The sequence below is a fragment of the Carassius gibelio genome, chromosome B22 (genome assembly GCF_023724105.1).
Source record: "Carassius gibelio isolate Cgi1373 ecotype wild population from Czech Republic chromosome B22, carGib1.2-hapl.c, whole genome shotgun sequence".
NCBI classification, from domain to species: Eukaryota; Metazoa; Chordata; class Actinopteri; order Cypriniformes; family Cyprinidae; genus Carassius; species Carassius gibelio.
In genome coordinates, this window is record NC_068417.1 from 31405756 (window position 1) to 31428118 (window position 22363).

Here is a 22363-nt window from a genome sequence, read left to right on the forward strand (position 1 = left end):
CACACACACACACACACACAAATGCCTTTATTGCTGGAGCAAATTTCTTTATTGTAAATTAATTACTTTAACATTGATTAAAAAACACATTTCAGGACATATTTTCTGTGCTAATCGAAATGTTTTGTAACATTTGTTCACCTGACAGTGATTTCGACCAGCTTCCGGACAACGTCCCAGTCACTGCAACCATTGCTGATATTGAGGAAAAGAAAGGTTTCATTGTTTACTATGTAAGTTTCCCCAGACCTGAACCCCTGTAGTTGATCTTTCCCCTAGTCTGCCTGTCTTTTACTATTTGTCTGCATTATAGTCATAACCTGTGGTTTGTTTAACCAACAGCATCCAACTACAAAATACTATTAAATGCCATGTGTATAAAATGGCAGTCTTAAACTTTTGCCATTGTGCCTCTTTAAATGTTTTTAAATCAAGCATACTGCGTTGGTTTTTGACTTTTTTATCACCTTCTTATAGAGGTTCGTGATTGAGGTGAAGACCAAAGGCAACAATAAATACCTGATCTACAGAAGGTATCGTCAGTTCTTCACCCTGCACCAGAGTTTGGAGCTCAAGTACTCATCTGAAGCCCAGCCGGGATACTACACCTGCCAACTACCTTCGCTGCCAGGTCTGGGACTAAGCCACTGTTTTTCTCAGCATTATCTAAAACACTAGCGATGTAGAGGAATCTAGGTTCATTAGCACAAGCCACACACACACTGCTGCTTAATACTGTTGTCTCCATCCACCAATTGTACTATTCACTTCACCTATCCACACACAAGGAAATGCAGTTTTCAAATTATTTCAGGTATGTGTATGATTGAATTCAAAGGAAAGGAGAGGTTGTTCTTTGGCACCCTACCTAAAGACTACAAGCCGACAGGCTTCGACGTCTCTCCGTGACTTTCCACCAAAGTTTCTTCAAAAATCCCTGCCAGCTTAACCCGAACCTATGTTATATCAAGCCCAGTTATATTACAAACTATTATCTTCATGACAACTGATTGCTCAAGCCAATGAGTAATATTGATTGTGCAATATTACAGAATGGAAAGATAATTGGCAAGTTTATATGAGGACGTTAGCAATGTCTGCTCTGATGGACTATAAAGGGACATCTCCTTGCTTTGCTCGTGCCATTCAGATCGAACTAATTCTTAGCTAATGCAGATTTATAATGAAGCTTATTAGAAACGATAGACCGTTTAAGAGACAGCGATGAGAATTGGAAGATTTAAATTGGACTTATTGCATGGCGTTTGAAATGGTGTTAAAATTGGATTCAAACCAACTTGTATGAATGGATCGCTCTTAATTTTTATTTTTTCTCCTAGTCGTATCCCATAAAGTGCTTTTGAGAATGACCCTCTGACTGTTATGATAGACCTCTATTTGTTGTTCACTGTGCACATTATTAACATTTCCGTCGGGTGAAATCAAAAATACAAATGAGAAAGTAATTTAGCGTAATATTTGGGCTGACACTACGCTAAGCGCTAATTAGCGTTAGCACTAAAGAGATTCGGAGGCGCCCTTCGGCTAGCTTTTGATTGCTTGGTTTACAAACTAATTTGTTTTGAGACATAAATACTTATTTCTGCCGCTTGTTTGTTTTCGCCGCAGGTAAGGTGTTTATGGGACACAAAAAGGAGATTGCAGAGAGCAGAATCCCAGAGCTCAACAATTACATGAAGGTGAGTCAGTTTTCGGTTGTGTCACAGTCATGTTGCATTGGTGGGAGTTGCGCTCGGTAATTGTTGCACTCGTGTGTTTTAGGGGTTGAAATCTTTGCAGGATGAACAACGCTATGTTGAATTACCAGAAGAAGGAAAAAAGCAGTTCCTTTTTTTGTTGCTTCTCTTTTTTTTTCACTCTCGGTCAGCTTAACTTGTCAGTTTTGATTTAATTTAAGGGTGATTCTTCAACTATGGGTTTTCGTAAGATCTCAAATGCCATTTTCTGTTCAATAGCATTCAAGACTATATTTAAATATGACATTCATCTGAATACACACAAAAAAGCACATTTCATTTAAGCTAAAAACATCCTACTAAACAAGTCTTAACTATATCTCTCTGTCTGTTTAGAGGTTGCTTTGTCTGCCTACCTGGATACTCTTGGATGATCTGATACGGATGTTTTTCTATCAGACTGAGTCGGACAGCCAACAGGTCCCCCGGGTCCTGCGCCGCCTGCGGCCCCCCACACGCAGAGTGTAGGAGCCTACCCACAATCCCTCATTTCTCCTTCCAATACTTCACTGTGTACTGTTACAGGATTCTGCTGTTCTGCTAACTTTCTGCCGCCGTTATTCAGTAGAAAAGTTTTGTGGCTCTATCAATCATGTCTATGCGTTTAATCTCTTGTTTAATGTGATTAAATAGAGAGCAAATTGAAAATTTAACTGCTCCTGTGACTATAAGAGCTCAATAATGTGTCAGAGAAGGTGGTTTGACAAGATCCGAACCATTGAAACTGAGCTAAGGAGTTTTTGGAGAAACATGAATGATAATACACAATAATGATAGTGCTGTCCACAATTAAGAAAATAAACAAACAAATTAATTGCGAATTCTGAAATTAATCATGATTAATCCCACCCAACATTAAAGTCTTTAAATATGCTATTGCGTTGCAATAATTTTACTTTCAATATTCAAATTAATGTGTAAACAAGAATATATTTAATATTTGTTTAATGGCATCTTTTTATGTTATTTATGGAAATAGTAATTTGATATTAATATGGGCATTTAAAATTACAGTATAAATGAGAGCTATTCATCTTAACATTTCTAATAATAATTATAAAAAAAACTTCTTATTTAATTGAAATTGTCATTTTTACCTGAGCCCTTCAGAAGGTAGGAAATTGAATAATCAAATTCTATATTAAAAATAGATGAATCATTAAAGCTTAAAAAAAGTTATTGATTTGCTCTTTTTTTACTTTTGTTCTTTGATGAACAGGAGCTGGTTTATTAGCTTATATGGCTACTGTTCCTTTAAGAGCTGCCACTGCTGAATGTGATGCAGATCTGACACACATGCTAGTAGTTTCAATCACACTTTAATATGAAATTATACAGGGTAAGAGCATGTACTACAAGCACAGTATAACAGCTGACAGGACAGAAACATATGTATGAAACATAACCTAAGTGCCTGAAACTACAAAAGAGGAACTTCTGAGCACAAAAATTCTCATTTAGGGTTGTCAGCTTTTCATTTTGACTGTCTTGTACGTGAAAACTCATGAAAATGTTGAAGAAACCACTTCTTCTTCTGTTATTCAGCTGAAGCTCACAATGCTCTTTCTTTTCTCTCTCTTACTAGAAAAACCGTAAAGCCCAAAACGGACCTTCTCTCCGCACCCAGAGCAGAGGTATACCATTGTTTCCTTGGAAACACGTTCAGAAAACAGCCTACACGCTACATACTACACACATACTCACATGCTCAAGAACGCAGGCACCACACAAAGCTCTGACATTTGGTCAGGAGGTTATTACACAACACACCTCCAACAACTTCAGTTTCAAAACTCTCACATTTTGTCAGAAGATTATGACACGAAACTTTGTGGAGGCCGAGACTCTTCCGCAATGCTGCAGTGTCACTTACAGTTTGCTTTGCGTGATTCAATGTGCTCCTTTTAGGGAGAATTCGGAATACGTATCAGAATTTATGTAGAAAATATTAATGATTTTGAACAAATTAGTTGTGACCAAACACATGACTGTAAGCTTTAAATTTTAGCATGTAACTTGTGTTATGGACAGAAATGATATCACACATTTTGGCTAAAAAATCTCAACTACCTCGAATACCCTAGCAACTCAAATCCACTCAGAAAACACCAGGATCCACACAGCAAGTCCTGGCAACCACCCAAAAGTTTCCTGTCAGTATCGTGTCAGTCTTGTCAAAATCTAGTTTCCTGATACTGTGACAGCATAATTATGTGGTTTTGTGTACTCATCATTTAATAGATTTACAGTGATGTCACTAAATCTGTAACATTCCTCTTGTACAGAGAAAAAAGAGAGCGACATCTGTGTTTTTCAGTTTTCTAGGTCAGATCTTTGGCTCATTAATGGTTCCTGCCCTGTTCTACTTCTTTTGCTAATTTCTTTATCTTTTTTTTTCCCTGAGCTGCTTTTTTAAGGGTTAGTTCACCAAAAAAATCTGTGCTCACTCACCCTCGTGTCATTCCAAAACACACACAAAAAATATATTTTACATAAAATACAGATCACTCAGTTCCAGCAAATGGAGTTTGTCAAGCTTTAAAAGGACAAAAAGCGCCGTGAAAGTGCATACAGCTTTTGCATATCTGAATCACTGAATCGGTGAGTTGAACTTGTGAACTAGATCCGTTTGATTCATGAACCACTTGTTTACACTGGGTTTGTGAACCAACTGAACTTACTGAACCAAAAGATCTGGCTCAAAATGGCTATTTGTGCATGAATTTGTATAAACCGTTTATTCTGGAGTCGGGTCGATCTAGTTCACATGTTCAATTCATCGATTACTGATAATTAGCAAGACATCTTGACTGTTATGATACTTTTAAGTTGCTTTTGCTTTCTTTTTGAAGCTCGAAAGCCTCAATCTCCATCCAATGTAATTGGAATTGAAAAGAGCAAGCAGGAAATTCTTAATTTTTCATTTTGTATTTTTATGGAAGAAATTGTCTTGAGCGATTGGAAATGGCATAAGGGTTGAATAAATGATGAATATTTTTGTGTGCTTTACTCCTTTCTATCACCCTCTCTCTTCCACCTACTTCTCAGTCACTTTCCTTCAGCCTCTCTCTCTTATCTTTCTCCTTGTCTTAATGTATTATCTGCTCTTTTTTCCATCTCTTCACTTTATCCTTCAATCCCTCCTTTAATCTCTCCCACTCTTCCCTCAGAGTTCACCCATCAGTCTTGCTTTCTTCTTTCGCTTTCTCATACCATCCTTTAATGCATCCCTCACTCTTTGTTCTCCGGACTACTTGCACTCCTTCAAGACGGTTTCCTCCATTTTGTCTTTGTGTCTTCCAATGCTGTCAGACCTTATTGCCATTCTATCATTCCTTCCACACCAGATGTGACCACAAAGAAATGACATAAATCATTATTCATATCCCACGCTCCTCTGTAGTTATGGGCGGAAGGGTGTGTGAATTTTAATTTGCATGTGTGCGTCAAAGTTTAATTGCCAAACAATTCTAATAAGATTAAATCATGTCCATACCTGCACTCAGCAAGGTGGCACTATTGTAAATAAACCTGATTTCGCGATTTTGAGTGTACGATTGATTCGACAAAATCTCATGGCAATTCAAAACTATTTTATCCTTTATGATCAAATTTGTATGTTTTCGTACATTATTCTAAAAATCTGCCATTGTTTAACAAATCTCACCATATAAATTCATACAAAATTGCCACCTAGTAAAATAATTTTCTCATGAGATTGTGTTGATTCCCATTTCCCATTTTCTCTTTGTCTTCCAATATTGAGACAAACAGTTAATCCCAAGTTATTCAAAATGCAATTGGTTGAGCCCAAAGGTCAAATTCTTTCATGCTTTTCAACCTTGACACACTTTCAACAAACACATCCTTCTTTTATTATCTCCTCAAAAAATGTTCTGATGTCCCATCCTGATGTAGATCGATGTAGCAGGTGTGCCGATAAATCTCACATGCTACTGGACATTTGTCTTCATATGCTCATGTGAGAGCAAATGATTCAAAGCATGCTGCTCTCCACATGGAGATCCCAGCGGAAGAGACTCCTGCCTTATTCTTTTGTGGACATGTGGCCGGGAGAGAGAGAACGTGACAGATTACACTTCTCATAACACAAGATAGAACAATGCTGTTAAATATCTGGGAAAGGCTGCAGGTTCGAACTTTAAAGGGGATGATCCATGAGCTGTCACTATTGAAGCCTTGAGCAAGATGTTTTTATTTGGGATAAATCATGTTGTTCCAATCCTGTTTGACTTATTTTCTTCTTTAGAGAACAAAAGAAGATGCTCAGCGGGATGTTCATGCTGCTCTTTTCCAAAAAAAAAGAGAAAAGAAATCAAACAAGTTTGTGAGATGGCAAGTTTGAATATGTGGAAGCTGAAGTTTAAATGTAAATTTGAAAGCCAGATTTTAAGTGAAAATTGAAAAAATGTTGACAAAATTATCATATGGTTTCAGAAGACTTGGGATATCGTGTAGTCGTGTTGTCCACAGTTTTGGTGCTGCATTTTCATGGCCATTTTTCTGGGGCTCATAAGACACAAGACAGAGAGCCTGTTTGAAAATCCAAGCCTTTTCTTTCTTTCGTTTCACTGTAAGGAGTTTAGACAGTAAGAGTGAGCCATCATAAAGAGATTGGAGATAATGTTTCAGTAGATCTGCTTCCATTAGAGTCCTTCACTTTGGCTGTCAGAAATACTGTTAGCGGTATGAGCAATCTAAGAGAAGATATTTTAAGCACTATATAGTCACATATAATAACGTTTAAGCATTAAAGTCAGCTATTACTGATTATATGCATTCACACTTGCGCATTATTGTATTTCACGGTTCTTTTCATGGCCCGCTTTGTAAAGGACAGCTATTTCACACCTGATCTTGCCTGATAGCTTGGGGGTGAGAGTCCCAGAGTTCTTGTTTTGGATGGTTATCCATCTGATAAAAGAGAGGCATTTATTTTTGCTTACTTTTTGTTGATTCAATCTCAAGTTCTTAGTATTTCACCCATTACATCTGCAAATTAACAACTTTTATAAGCATTGATAAGCAGGTTAATAACTGACACCCATTCTTGGTTAGACTCCTTTGTCATGTGTCATGGCCCCAGAGAGTGATCTCTTCTCTTTATATTCTGCTCTGATCCCCCAGTTGAGAAAAGCCGATCTGGGTCACTCATTTAGGTAGGAAAAAACACCTCCCTCTCCTCCCTTTTGGCCGGCCACGTGCTAATGAGCTCATTTCGGAGGTCATTGACTCCCTAATTGAAATCAGAGTGCTTTGTGACCCCCAGAGTCGTGCTATAATTAGAGATGTTCTCTGACTCCTTGATCCCGTGCTGAAATAACTCTCTGAATATGACCAAATGTGAAAGACCCCTTCAATAGAGTGCAATCGCTAATTGAAAGAGATTGATAGCCATTTGTGTTTGAGTATTATTGTTGTTAAACGTGTCTTTAGGTGGCCTCTTTTTTTTTTCAAGTTGACATACTGTATTTGGCCAACATAGCTTACACTTCCTTCATCACAAACTTCTTTTTAGGTTTTTTTAGTCTATCTATCTCGGTTTGTTCTCAACCTAGTTCTCTTCGATATTGAGTGCAGCACAAGCCCTGAGGTCTTCATATCACTTAAGTCATAGTTTTCAGCTAATATGCAGACTTATTGCTAACTAGATTGCCTGAAAGCACATATATGTCACCCAAGTGTCTATTAAATATACGTGTTTTCATCTGGAAAACATATTTTTTTATGCATTATCTCAAAAACATTACCCTTTGGATGTTTAAAGGACATCTTTCTGAGATGTTCAATTTAGAATGTCAGGCTGCTTTTTTAAAAATGTTTATCAAGTGTTTGTGCGCAATAATTGAAATGTGAAGGCTTTTCTATCAGGCACTTTTTAACAAACATCTTGGAGATGTATACTAGTGCATTAATAGTGTTAAAGTTTTAGGAAAGCTTATGATTTAGGCTTTGCTTGTTTGTAAACAAATTACACTGCTGTCATGTCATTCAGTGGACATCTTGTTTTCCGTTGGCTTGATAATGCAACACCACTTTTTAGTAGATGACTATATAAGGTAGAATATATAGAAGTGATAAAAGACCAATCACAATTCAGTATGTAAATGAGTGCTGGAAAGTAGACCAATCAATTTACAAAAACTGTGGTTTCATCATCACTTTTGTTTTTAAACGATGAACATTCTATAAAGTACCGTATTTTCCAGACTATAAGTCACACTTTTTTTCATAGTTTGGTTGGTCCTGCGACCTATAGTCAGGTGCGACTTATTTATCAAAATTAATTTGACATGAACAGAGAGAAATTAACCAAGAGAAATTAACCAAGAGAAAACATTACCGTCTACAGCCGCGAGAGAGCGCTCTTTTCTGCTCAGTGCTCCTGTAGTCTACACTGAAAACATAGAGCGCCCTCTCGCGGCTGGAGACGGTAATGTTTTCTCTTGGTTCTTCGTTTTAAATAAATGCGACTTATAGTCCAATGCGACTTATATATGTTTTTTTCCCCATCATGACATATTTTTGGACTGATGCAACTTATACTCAGGTGCGACTTATAGTCCTAAAAATAGGGTAAGCTGAATTTTCTATCAAAATTTCTTAAAAGAATATTTAACCCAAAAATGAAATTTCTGTTTTGTTTGGAATCCATTGAATTCCATTGTATGGACAAAAATGTTCTTCAAAACTTTATTTTTTTTTTTGTGTTCCACAGAAGAAAGTCACACTGGCTTAGAACAATATGATGTTGAGCATATTCTGACAGAATTTTCATTTTTGGGTGAACTGTTTCTTTAAGGATAATGTTTAACAAAATCGCTGACTGATATTATCTAGAAAGTGTGAATGTAGCCTGTATGTTTAGTAGTTCAAGATGAAGCCACTGCAGAAGACTGTGGGAAAAGACAATAAAAAGAAGATGAGTTTCAAAAGAGTGCTACCTTGCAGGGTACAGTGGCAATGCTAATGCTACTGAGAGCTTTTCTCAGCGCTAGGCTAATTAGCACATATATTACATTGGGAAAAGGGGGAAGGAAATTGCTTTGTCACATTTCCACATAGCAGAGTGTGTTTGTGGCACATTCTCACACATTTCCAAGTCTTGTTTAATTTCCAGTGTGGTTTAACCATATAATGAAAAGATAAGAAACCAGACGCAAAAGAAAACGTAGTCCAATATGAGGAAGAAAGGTGTTATTTTGTTGTTAGTTTTTGATATTAGTCCGACATCCTGCAGTTTGTTGGTTATAACAGGATTTTTCTAGTATTGTCAGGTTGTGTCACATTTTTAAGTGTTAATTTGTACTGTCCTTTTTCAAAAGGAATATAGGAACAAAATTCCATTCACTTAAAATGGTCTAATTTAACTTTACCGTAGTGTGGCTAAAGAAGCCAATTATTAGACTGATTTACTTTCCTGCACTATATAACAAAGTTAGCCCACACAAATGACCCAAAATCCATTTTTAGGGTTTCACAGCAGCAGTGGTACTGAAATAGTTTCTGAAATAGTTGCCTGCGCTCAGATACTTGCTCTGTACTGTTGATTTTGTGGAGATTTTCACATCGAGTTTTGGCACAAATTGTATCTTTCTGTTCAGAAGCTGCCTACGAGTGTGCACGGACATACACACATTCATGCTCACACTTAAAGCAACTGCCAAGATGTAATTAGCTGGTAACATCTAACACGTCTAACTCACCTACAGTACACACTCCTACACATGCAAACAAACCAAGCGACCCACAGCTCAGCAGATTTACAGCATTATCTAAACATACAGATATGGCAGAGTGCGAACAGATGCCCACTCATGCCTATCACACATACAGTTACGTTACACACTGCACTTTGAAACACCAGTTCAATAGATAGAAACTACAGGAATCCGTGGCCATAGTGCAGTGCAGCAGCGTGTATATTTGAGTTTATATATTACATATATAAAATTATACAATTTAAATATTGTTAGAAAATTAGCTATATATGTGTGTGTATGTATGTATTCATACTCTAAGCCTCTTTGTGTGTTATTTTCAGAAGAAATTTTAAAAGAAACATCTAAACAGAAGTTGGTACTTGAACAAATCATAACTGAGAGCTCTGTTCCATCTCTTGAGATATGCAGGAGCTTTTCTGCAGTAATTGACCTTGGTTTCTTTTGATTTAACTAAGCTTGAAGAATTTACCTCGACATTGGAGGACACACAAGTTCTCTCCACTGTTCACTTCTCCATTACATATCACTCCTCTTCATCACGTATATCTCACATCACACTCTCCTCTTCTGTTATGCATTTTCACTTATTCTTCTGCGTCGCTTTCTTTTTGTTTTCTGTTTTTGTAATTATGATGTGTAAACAGCCTGTACTTAACAGCACTTTTATTAAAAGATTTTGTTTTTCGATTATGCTGGGGATCTTCAGTTGACTTCTGGTGTTTTATAATATATATATATATATATATATATATATATATATATATATATATTGGATTTCCACCTTTGCACCTTTGTAATTTACTGATTACCATGGTGTTCTTCTAAGTCTCAAAATATATGTCCAAAAGTTAATATATTCATGTGAATGATTACAATATAAATGCACTATAATATTTACCAGAACATGCACAAATAACATGGTATATGGACACACAATAGCAACACCGTGTTAATCTTTGAAATACCTTGAAATATCAGAGATTTCCTGAGATTTCAGTATAATCTCAAAAAGCATGGTATTTGGACATGTTAAATAAATATGGTGTTCTTCAAAGAGTACCATGGTATTATCTTTGTACCTATCCAAACCCATTTAGGTCATGGCAAATGTCTAAGAATACAAAGATGTGTGTTCAGAATACAAGTTTTTGTCAAACTACATGTACTATACATTTATCACAGTACTATGGTAAAACTGTGGCATTTTTAAAATGACATGTTCTAAAATTATTTTTCAGTCACTCATGTACAACAAAGCATTGTATTACTACCTGCTACAATGGCCAGTTATTGGACATATTTTAAACAAGAATGTCATGGTATTCACTGAAAATACCATAGTGCAAGACAAAAAAAAAATAAAAAAAATAAACGCTTAGTATTTATGCTCAGTACTATTTAGCTGGTGACAAAAAAAACCTTCACTCCTCAGTTCTTGTTCAGCATCTTCACTCCTTAATCTCTTATTGCCACTTTGTATAGTAATTATCTTTTTTTTCTTACAGGCATCTACTCATCTTATAACACTCTCATCTTTTCCTTTCATTCACTTTCTTCAAAGTCCTTAAAGAATGTGTATCCCCTACCTGCAGCTTGATCTCACTCAGAACGTGTTTCACTCTCTTCTCTCCGTCGGTGTGTGTTTCCCGCTTGCGTGTCCTCGCTGTGTGTGTGTATGTGTGTTAGGCGGTGTTTGACTTCAGCGGCAGCGGACGCCTGGAGCTCAGTCTGAAGGCTGGAGACGTGATCTTCCTCTTGCGGAGAGTCAACACAGATTGGCTGGAGGTGAGAGAGAGATGGAGAGAGAGAGGGATAACAGGATAGAAGCAGAGAAAAGGGAAGAAGAGGATAGGTATGCAGGAGGAGAGAGAGATAGGGAGGAGGGTTTATAAGAGAGAAAAAGGGAGGGAGAGTGAAAAAGGATGGAGCAGCATGATCTCATTTATGTTTGGAAGCATTTGTGTGTAAGTGTGATTATAGCACACATACATTTATATGTATCTGTCTCTGTAATGTTGCTTCTAAGAGGTGCTTCTTAAACTACACTGAAAACAGGGTTTAATTAAAAATGTGCTTCATGTGGTAACTGTCATGATCATGAACCTGTTTTGTCTTGTTTTGTCCCTGTTTCTGTTCCTATTTTCCCTTATTTGGTCATGTTCATGTCCCCGTTTAGTTTAGCTAGTCATTCAGTACACCTGTGTTCATCCCATTTACTTTGTTCTGTCATGTATTTAAGTTTCAGTCTGTTCAGTTCTTCTGTGTCATTATTTTTTCCTGGTGTGGATTTACCCAATATTGTAGATATATTAAAGACTGTATCACTGTCGTTCCTTCCAGCAGCGTATCTTGACAGAAGACCCGACCAGCATGCAGTATATCAGCATGTTTTTCCACGTTTTGTTTCCGTTTTTCCTACAGTGTTTCTGTTGTGTTCTCCCTCATGGATGTCTTCCTTTGTCCCGGAACTGGAGCAGGGGGACAGATATTTTGGGGTCATAAAAGACGGTTCCTGATGTTAGCTAACACCACCAGCTACTTGGACGAGGCACTCTGCTCATTCAATGAAGCAAGTTTGAACACCGTGTGCCGAAGATGGTCCTCAAGAGAACTTTGCCACCTTCGTGGAGTGGATTCTGGCTAGAAACAGATCACCATTCATCATCTGCCCTGTGGATGATCTCGCCATATCCACTCCTGACCCAAAGCCCAGCCCACCATCTCCCTGCTGCGTAGAGCCTATTCCAGAGCCCACCAATGATGGCGAGTCTGCCACGACCGATGAGCCATCGCTGCACGGGGTGATAGAGCTGAGGATTGCCTCAGAGCCGGAGCTGCTGAATATGTCAGACCAGGTGTGAGCGTCTGCTACAACGCCCGACATGAAATTGTTGCAGAAAGTGAAAAGTGGAGAGTAGCCCTGCTCCTTGCGACGTGGCTGAGGGTGAGCTGAGGATAGATCTGGGTGAATGGAAAGCAGGTGAGGACCTCGTTGACTGGTACACTGAACTGCCCCCTCTCCTCCCTCCTTATTTGGAGCCGTCTGTTACCCCTGTTCCCACGTCCAGCCCAAAGTGGGCTGCAGTTTCTATTTCCACTACATTCTACGTGGAGTATCCCTTGATTCTGCCTCCAGCCTCTAATCCCCGGACTCCACCATGGCTCCTAGAGCTCTCCTCTTCGCGGTGGCCCATCTGTCAACTGGCTTCTCTGGACTCCCTCATCCCTCCGTCTCCACTTTGTTCTGTTGTCAAAGGCGATGGCTGTCAGGCTTCTTCTTCCCTTCGGCTCAACCTGGGTCATCTGTCACTCTGGCTTTACTGTGGCCTTCTGGATCTCTGTCTCCACTGCTGGCACCATCTGCCCCATCTTGGACCTCAAGATCCTCATGGTCACCCTGGCTCATCTACTCTCTATCTCTGCCTCGGGCTCCTCTGCCAACTGCTCTGCCACCATTGGTTGGCCCCCTGAAGTTGTTGGCCCTTCCTCCTCCATGGCTACTCACTCCGTCGGCTTCACCGTGACTCACCGTCATGATTGTGACCTGGGTCCTGCTTGGCTCCTTCTGCTCCAAGCCCCTCTTGTCTCCTCCCTGGCTCCTCTGTCCTCTGTTACCCCCATGGACTCCAAGGTGCCCGTCCTCCTCCTGAGCCTCCTCCCAAGTTCCCACCGGTTTCAACTTAATACATCGATATTATAAATTCAGCATCTATCCAAATGAAAATATGTGTGTACACTGTATGTAAATATACCTACAAATATACATTACTCTAAGTGGAGATACAGCATCAGAAGTACATGATAGATAAAGGTGTTCACTAAAGAAAAGAAGAAGGGAATGATTTAAAGGATAAAGTGATTGAGAAAGCACTAAAAAGAAAGATAGACCTCAAACGAGAAGATGAGAGACATTTAAGTATTAGAGTGTGTATGTGAGTGTGTGAAGGAGTGGGAAACTGAGAGTGAGAAGATGTGATATGGATACTCACTCACTCATGCACATGGTTTTTATGAGTTAGATACCTGCAATCTTATCAGATCATGACAATAAAGGAGAACGATTTAACCTGAATTGAATTCCAGGGACAGAAAGAGAGAGAGAGAGAGTGAACATAGGATATTGCAAAGACATGCAATGGACCCTCAAATAACATAATGAAGATAAGAGCGGGTGAAAGAGAAAGATCAAGCCATAACTCGCTAGTCCATTGTCTCCGAAACTCTTTTTGTCGCTTGAATGAACCTAATGTGTCTGAAGATCAGGGGCATAGCGATCATTATTCCTACCACTTCTGGGGACATTAATACCTCTGCATTATTGTGTCCCTCCACCTGTCGCATCAATTCATCTCGCCTGCAGAGACAAGAAACCATCTCACAGATAGATAGATAGATAGATAGATAGATAGATAGATAGATAGATAGATAGATAGATAGATAGATAGATAGATAGACAAGACAGGTCTTCCTCTGCTAATGTCGTGTCTTCTCTCTGTAGGGCACAGTGAGGGACAGAACTGGAATCTTTCCGGAGTCGTTTGTGAACATTATTAAACCTCTTCCAGAAAGTGACTCTGACGAAGAGGGCGGAGCTTCCAAGAGCGGGAATCATGCTCAGAGTTCATACAGTTGCTTGCGCTGCTATCTGCTACAGCCAGAGGGCATCGACACAAGGTCACAAGCACACACACACACGCACGCATGCATGCACACAGTCAGTTCATCTAAAAAGATGATCCTTTTAATCACTATCATGTTTATAATGTGATGCTGTATTTATTGTCTGCTGTAGGGACATTTGTGTTGAGGAAGATCTCTCTACTCAACCGTCTTATGAAGATCTGCTTTCCCGAATGAGGTACTTTATCCCTGTCCTGTTCAGCTTTCTAATCAGGCTGTGCTGTTTGACATGTTGTACGCTCACAGTGTGTCTCAGAATTGAAACATAAAAGAGAGCCTCATTAATTGAATATTCTAACATTTAATACTGTTCAAGCATCTCCTAATCTCTTTGTGTTTATTCGTTCATTCCCATCATCAGCATCTTTAATGCTGCTGTTCTTCTCACACTGAGGAGAGCTGGTGTCTCTCTTTAATATCCACACCATGTTTCCTGCCTTAATTCAAGAAAGAAAGGAGAAAAGGGTGTGGTAGAAAAGAGAGAAGGAACAGAAAAACATCCAGGAGTCAAAGACAGTCTTTTTTAAATGTCAAACTCTTCTGTCTGACCAACAGAAAACACTTTAGAAAACAAAAACACATCATTTTTATCTTTTGTACGGTGTAATAATTATGAATTACTTTTTTAAAATTTCTCATCTAGGCAACATGTAGCAGCAATCTTTTTTTGACAACATTTTAAGAAAAAAAAATGTATATATATATATATATACATATATAATTTAACTATATTTAATTTCAATTAGCAACATGCTAATAATTTTGAATCCTGTTTTTACAAGCAGCAACATCTACATATAATATTATATACTATGATATAATAAATGTAATATTATATTTTCAATTAGTTTCTTTCTAAGTCTTTGAAAATATTTAATATTTTATATATTTAACGATTGTAATTTTTAAATCAATATATAACATGACATTACAATGTTTTGTATTTGTTTTTCTGTTGTTGTTTTTGGGGGGGCTTTTTTTTTATAGGACAGTGTAGATGAGACAGGAAGTGAAGTGAGAGAATTTCATTCTTTGTATATTATAATCAATTATAAATGTATAATATTATTAAATATAAAGTTATTATTATTATAACTAATTAAAAATCTAGTTATTAACTATATAATATATAATAATGCATCTTATTTTTATTCATAATTAGTGCTGTCAAATGATTAATCATGATTAATTGCATCCAAAGTAAGTTTTTTATTTAATATTAAAATAAATATTTAAAAACAAATATTTAAAATAAACATATATAATTTTATTCGATTTTTATTTATTTTATTTTTAAATTGATAGTATGTACATATGTTAGATCAAAATTAATCACTCTGTAAAATTACAAACAATTCATTTTGTGCGACTTGTCAGCATTTATTGCAGTATAGAAAACAGAAATGAGTAGCTTCAAAAACAAGAGATCTCTTATGGAGATCTTTCCATAAAAAAAGAAAAAGATTAACCACAACTTAATGCTGGATTTCAACCCCCCCAAATTAATTTGTATTCTTTCAACAAATAACAGCACAAAGGCCACAAAACGATGTCTCGAGGGCAACATTTTGAGTAGCACTGTATTAATGTATAATAATAAACCTCATCAGTCATTGAATGCTGTTGTTGACTCATTTGCATAAAGGTCACATGACTGCCGACACAACATGGAGGCCTGAAATTGCATTATACTAATTATATTTGACCTCTAAACTACTACACAATTAGTTTTCCTCTGTTTACCCCCTCAGGGATGTCTTTCAAGTGGAAGATATTGCTTTGAACTACAGGGACCCTGAGGGCGATCTGATACGGATATTAGACGATGAGGACGTCACTCTCATGGTGCAAGAGAGCAAACAGACGGGGTCGAAGGTCAAACGGCCCGTGAATCAGTTTCCCTGGGAGCTGCTGGTCACGCATGCCAAAGATCTATCCGTCTACAACCACGAGGATTGAAGCGATGTTCATTTCCAAATCATTGCACAACGTTTCTTAGTTTATGTGGTTTCAGATTGAAAACTATTTTTGGTTACTAAAAGGGATAATTTTCACAATAATATGTAACATTTTTGACATATTTACCTGTCCTTGAATCGTTTGTGACATTTGAAGCAGAATCAGTTGATCCAGTCTGAATGATTCATTTATGAATCAGAATGATTCGGTTCACAGAGTCACTGATTCACTGATTCACTGATCAGGTAACATCAGTTCACAGATCACTGGAAGATAATCAGTGAATAATAACAACTCAATTGTCCAAAAAAATACTAAATGATTTCAGACCAGTGTTATTATTAATATACTATTATAGTTTTTATACATTTCATAGAGATTTTATTTTTCATATGATCTGGTTTGTTTGTTTTTTTCTTTTGGTGTTTGTAAAATTTTGGTAATTGTTTTTGTGTTTTTCTTTTACTGTTTTGCCTTTTTATATTTATTTTTATCTAATGGTTTGTTTCAGTTGTTTTAGTATTTCAATTTAAACTAAACTAAATAAGAAATGTAGCCTTGACAACTAAATAAATAAATTAAAAATATCTGTGTTTTCTTGTATTTTGTCTTTCATTTTATTATTTGTTTTATTTTTAGTTTATTCTGCTTTATTTGTTTTAGTTGAATCAAATAAAATACAAGCAATGTAGCCCTGGCAACAAGCTGAAATTAAACAGAAATTTGTATATTATTTTATTGTTTTATTTTATTTTAAGTAACAAAAACATTTTTATGTTTTTAATTTTAGTTGTAATTAGCTGTAATAACCCTGTCTTACATTACTATGTAAAGCATACAAGTCATATACATACATATATATATATATATATATATATATATATATATATATATATATATATATATATATATATATATATATATATATATATTTTTTTTTTTTTTTTTTTTTTTTTTTTTTTTTTTTGCTGCTTTTGTGTCCTGAAGCTTTAAACCCCAGTTTCTGTTTATTGTTGTTGACCAGCAGAAGTTGGGTCTAAGGATGAGTAATTATTGACAAAGTTTAATTTCTGGGTGTTTTAGTCTTTAACACAACCAGTATTTCACAGTGGAATCTGTCGCAGACAGAGTTGGGTATAACGCGTTACAAAGTAACGCGTTACTGTATTCTAATTACTTTTCGTGATAACGCAGTAATGTAACTCATTACATTTAAAATAAATGTAATTTGATTACAGTTACTGATGTCAATAAAATTACGTTACTTGCGTTACAAATGTATTGGTAAGAAAAAAATATTAAAGTAAATAAATTAAAATACATTTCTAATCACGTTTTGGGGCGGCTGCGTCAGTTATTGAGCATGCGCTTTAATGAATTACCGGAGAACTCGTGCTGTTAAAATGGACGGAGATTTTTGTTCAAGATCGGGAGGGAAGGTAACTTCTGTACAGGTGAAGAGAGCTGTAGCAGCGTGTGGTGGAGGAAATGCTGCCCTTGTCGACTGTGGAATCGCAGTCATTTAGAGACTTGCTTACGATGATAGTGACGGACAGCTCTGTACCCTTGCAGGACCGAAAGACATTTGCAAGGTATCTAGATAAATGCTATGCGGATGGAGGGCTGTCACTTTTGTGTAAAAAGCTTTTTCGATTTTTAAGACATAAGTGTTCACTGAATTGTTTGTAAAATCGATTTTCCATGTCTAAAAAAAAGACGTTTCCTTTTTTTTCAACGCCACATAGAGCGCTTGGAAACGCACAAGTCAGCAATATTTCTTATTTATTGGCATTAGAGCTTTAATCTGGCCTTAAAAGTTAGGCCCGACAGGACCCGAGCTCGACAGGTTTCGGCCCGAGCCCGAGAAGTATTCCAATTTGATTGACAGCTTTTTAATAGCCCGAACCCGTGTGCAGCGCAGCCCGACATTCAGATATGCGCATACACACAAAGCTCTTTTGCCTTTTGTCAACAATGAGTCATTTATACATGTTTTAACATAATTTATTCATAACTAACGTAGACTAGGCCACTTGGAAGTTGGAATAAAGAAAAAAAAAAAGTCCTCTGTAAACATCGTAACATCTCAGCACTCTAAATAGACAGTCTAATTTAGCCTATAGCCTAAATAAATAAAAAAACGCACCAATAAAAACGAGTATTTTTTAACAGATTAAATTAAGATACATTTTTAATTAAGATGGGTATTTGGTAATAACGAAATTAAGATAAAGGCTCCGCCGGGTTTGCTTCTCCACATATCAGCTGACATTTAATAATAGAATAATGCCAACATTAGCGTAAATACTCAGTCCACATTATGCATTTAAGCCTTAATGGATATATAGTTATCATTTGAAAAACCTTTACTCACAGAGATTAGGCTAGGTCTGCATGTTTTTGTGAAGGAAAATGATTGAATCCACTGTAGATGTCTTCAATGTGTTCCATGCGCTCACTGATGGTGCGTCATTATTCACTCATTATTCTCATTATAAACATGGTCAAAACTTTTCCACACCTCAGAACTTTGCTTTAGTTGCTGGTGCAACCAAAACGTATTTTCGCCAGAGGCAAGCCCCGTTGCATCTACTCAGCATCCATTTCACATCTTTCTCGCGCTAATCGAAACACATCACATTCATTTACCTCACAAACTGGAGCGCAAGCCCGAGCCAGCGTAACATGATATAAAGTAAGCCATAACACAAGTTTTTTACATCTATATTTTTGTAATTGTTTAATTATTTTTAAATAAATCGATAATTATTTCAAAATCGATTCCCTATTTTCATTTTCGAAACTTTTTTTGGTTGGTCCGATCGATTGTGCAATCGATTTTCGAACGAAAAGTGACAGCCCTATGCGGATATGGAGTATGTTCTTAAAAAAAACATTCGATCGTTTGGAATATGTCTCCACAACCGCAGACATCTGGACTTGTAATAATAGAAGCTTCCTTGGAATGACACCCATGTAGTTAAGACATACTGTAGATACATTTAAAAAGACTACAGTTTTCATTGTTAGGCAAGTTTATGTTAAGAATGTTAAGTTATAGAAATGCATTGCATTTTTAATTCAAGTTGCTGTTTTCATATTTCTCTAATATTTTTCAGTCAATATTAAATTACGGAAAGAACTGAGTTTCACTTTGTTTGTAGTTCTTTTCCTTGTATGTTTAATAGGTTTTCAAAGTAACTTGAAAGTAAAGTAATTAGTAATCTGATTACTTTTTACATGCAGTAATCAGTAATGTAATCAAATTACAATTTTAGAGCAGTAATTAGTAATTTGTAGTGGATTACTTTTTTTGAGTAACTTACCCAACACTGGTCGCAGAACATATCTTATACATCTTCAGTGCTAATAAATACTGATTTTCTCCTGTTTTTTCAGCAGTTTTGATTGTGTGGCATTTCACTTTTCTTGTTCGGTGAAGTTTTTAGCCAACTTCTTCTTTCAGTTCCTTTCATTGCCAAAAAAAAAGTCTTCTCATAAAATCACGGGTGACTTGATGTGTGGCGCATCTTGACTTATGTGACATAATTATAAATGTGTACATTTTATACTTTAATATAAGCAGGGATTGGTGCTGATATACTGTATATCACACGTGTGCAAATTCACAGCACACACACGATTACTCTTTAGGCGAGTGTGAGGTTGATTGATGAATGTGTGGAAGGAGGCTAATCTATAAATGAACTACAGCTAATCATTAGCCGTGTTTGCTAAGTCAAGCTTCACTAACACATCGCTCATACTTAGAGCTAGTGATTTCAGCAAAACTCTAGTTCTAATGTTACTGTACAATAAATATGAGTTATACCTCAAATCCTTTATGTATTACTTCTTTTGGTAGTAAATAAGGCAATGCTAATTATAAAAACAATTTAATATAATATTATAAAATAATATATTACCAAACGTTCTATTATTTTCTATACTGATGTAATATTTTTTTTATAATATAGTTGATAATTTGATATTAAATAATGGTTAAGACATTTAAGCAATTAATTAATAAAAGTATGTAATGTACGATTAATGTTTCAATATGTTTTTATTTATTTTAATATCTATATTTTAAAATATTCTATAATTAAATCTTTTAATATATTTTAGTTTTTATTATAATTTCATATTAAAAATTGAAATCTGTTAAATTAAGAATAGAAAATAAGATATATTCATTCTGTAACATTTTTGCTATACTTTAATATTTGATCATGTAAATATTTAAAACGTAATCAATGAATAAGACTTTACATTTCTTTTTAAATCAAATTTGATTTCATATAAAAATGTTTGATGCATAGAATAGAAAAAGATTTATATTATCTTATATATTAAATTAGTAATACAATACAATTAAAAATAATGTAATATTTATTCATTCTAATATTTAAAATTAATGATTGAATATAATATATAATTCATATTTAATAGTTTAAATCTAAAATAAACAAATACTGTATATTCAAATAGTAATGTAATATAATGAATAATTTATAATTTAATATATATGTAATAATAATTTAACACAATAATTAAGAATTAAAATATTTTTTTTAAATGTAAGCAATTAAATTAATAATAGCCTTTTATATGAATTTATTCAGTGTTTTTGAAACATTTAATATTGAAGTTTTTTAGTCATAAAAATATAATATTAAATATGATATACAAAATTTGCAATAATATAATAATTAGTATGTGAGTATATTAGTTATTATAGATGATTAGACTGGCATATAGCATTTTTTTAAATGCAGTTTTACTTTCTAATTTAGGGGAAGGAATTGTATGGCACAACAAAATCTGCAAACGAAGCAGTTTTGAACCTTTAAAAAAGTAAACACATTTGAGGTCAAGCTGGCACAGGGACACTTGAGGATGTCAGCGTGAAGCAGAAGAACAAGCGCTTGGACGGTAAGCTCAACTGGCCGTCATGCACAGATGTTTCTGAATCAATCTCAGTCATTATTCTTGTTATTAGGGATTATCCGAACCGTCCTCTTCGCCTGCTGTTGTTCAGGCAGTGATCTCCATGCGTCCAAACATCTCTATCTCCTTGACTCTGGCTGTACTGTGGACATCAGTCCGCCCAAGATGTCCTCAGCTTGACACGTTTGCTCCAGGTCAGGGCTGTTTTACTGTAATCTGCTTGTGTTTCAGCATCATTGGGTGTTTCTAGCTTTGTTTTACATCTTGTGTTCCCAGAATCCTCTGCTCTGGAGTCTTTGGAGTGCCGTAATGACTACCGCTCTCATATCCGCTGCAGCTGGAGAGAAGATCCTCACGTTCATCTCTCTCTGCTCCACATGGATCCAGATGACCACCGGTGAGAGCCGCGTCTTCATTCAGATCACTGGACATTACCACTGATATTACAGCAATAATAGCAGAAGATTAATACTTTAGGCATATTAGGAGAGTGGTAATTGTAGAGTAATAGTTTAGTCATATTAGAAAAGTAATAATAGTAAAGCAATAATAATTTAGGCACAGGAATGGTATAGTTGTAGAGCAATAAAAGTAAAATAATTCAGTTGTGTTGGTATATGAATAATAGTAAGGTAGAAATAATTTAATAATATTATTATGCATTGCGTTAAACAATGTCAGTAATTGTACTAAGAAAATTGTAATAAAATGTTAAAATGCTAAAATGGTCATATATTAACTACTTTGGATAGTAAAGAGCTATGTTAAATATTTCTGGTACCTTTTCTACTATAAAATATTTTACATCATTTTTTAAACAGCAGTATGAATTACTTTATTATCGACAGGGACGACTTATATTCAAAGGCAATCCTGTATGCTTTTACGGTAAAATATTGTTAAAATTATGTTTTTAAGTAAAAATGTATCAATTGCTTTAGAATATTTGGGAAAGGGAATGTTTTATATTCCGTGTAAAAAGTCAATTTTGTCTTGTTTTTATTCAAATAATAATGTATTCTGTAAGTAATGCTTGAAATGCCATAACTGCATTTTTGTTTTCCAGTAAAGTTGATCAATTTACAGCTATTTTTTATTAAACATTTAATAAAAAATTATGTAGAAATACTACTGAAGTAATTCAATAGTTTTTATCTGAGTTGTACTTAAACTAATATAATATAATATAATATAATATAATACACCATTCTATTCGTAATGTAATATTTATTATAATAAATTAATAAAAAAAATTATATTAAATGTATTTAT

General features: G+C 35.6%; 2 protein-coding genes and 1 long non-coding RNA gene across 3 annotated transcripts in view; 2 read left to right on the forward strand and 1 right to left on the reverse strand.

Annotated features, from left to right (window-relative positions):
* The window catches only part of LOC127988270 (parvalbumin-7-like), a 26954-nt gene extending 15718 nt beyond the window's left edge, over positions 1–11236 (reverse strand). Inside the window, exon 1 of the mRNA XM_052590934.1 lies at positions 11089–11236. The gene's annotated coding sequence lies outside the window, so the exon portion shown is untranslated. The remainder of the gene's footprint in view (positions 1–11088) is intronic.
* Positions 1–16728, forward strand: part of LOC127988255 (neutrophil cytosol factor 4) — a 17595-nt gene extending 867 nt beyond the window's left edge. Inside the window, exons 2-10 of the mRNA XM_052590901.1 lie at positions 149–233; positions 478–631; positions 1630–1700; positions 2094–2221; positions 3343–3391; positions 11189–11287; positions 14001–14176; positions 14295–14360; positions 15934–16728. Coding sequence (XP_052446861.1) covers positions 149–233; positions 478–631; positions 1630–1700; positions 2094–2221; positions 3343–3391; positions 11189–11287; positions 14001–14176; positions 14295–14360; positions 15934–16141 — 1036 coding nt within the window. The 3' untranslated portion in view covers positions 16142–16728. The remainder of the gene's footprint in view (positions 1–148; positions 234–477; positions 632–1629; positions 1701–2093; positions 2222–3342; positions 3392–11188; positions 11288–14000; positions 14177–14294; positions 14361–15933) is intronic.
* Positions 16729–20974: 4246 nt separating this feature from the next.
* LOC127988281 (uncharacterized) lies at positions 20975–21486 on the forward strand. The gene is made up of 3 exons (XR_008161608.1): positions 20975–21076; positions 21144–21285; positions 21368–21486. It is a non-coding gene; the product is annotated as an uncharacterized LOC127988281 (long non-coding RNA).
* The last annotated feature ends 877 nt before the right edge of the window (positions 21487–22363 follow it).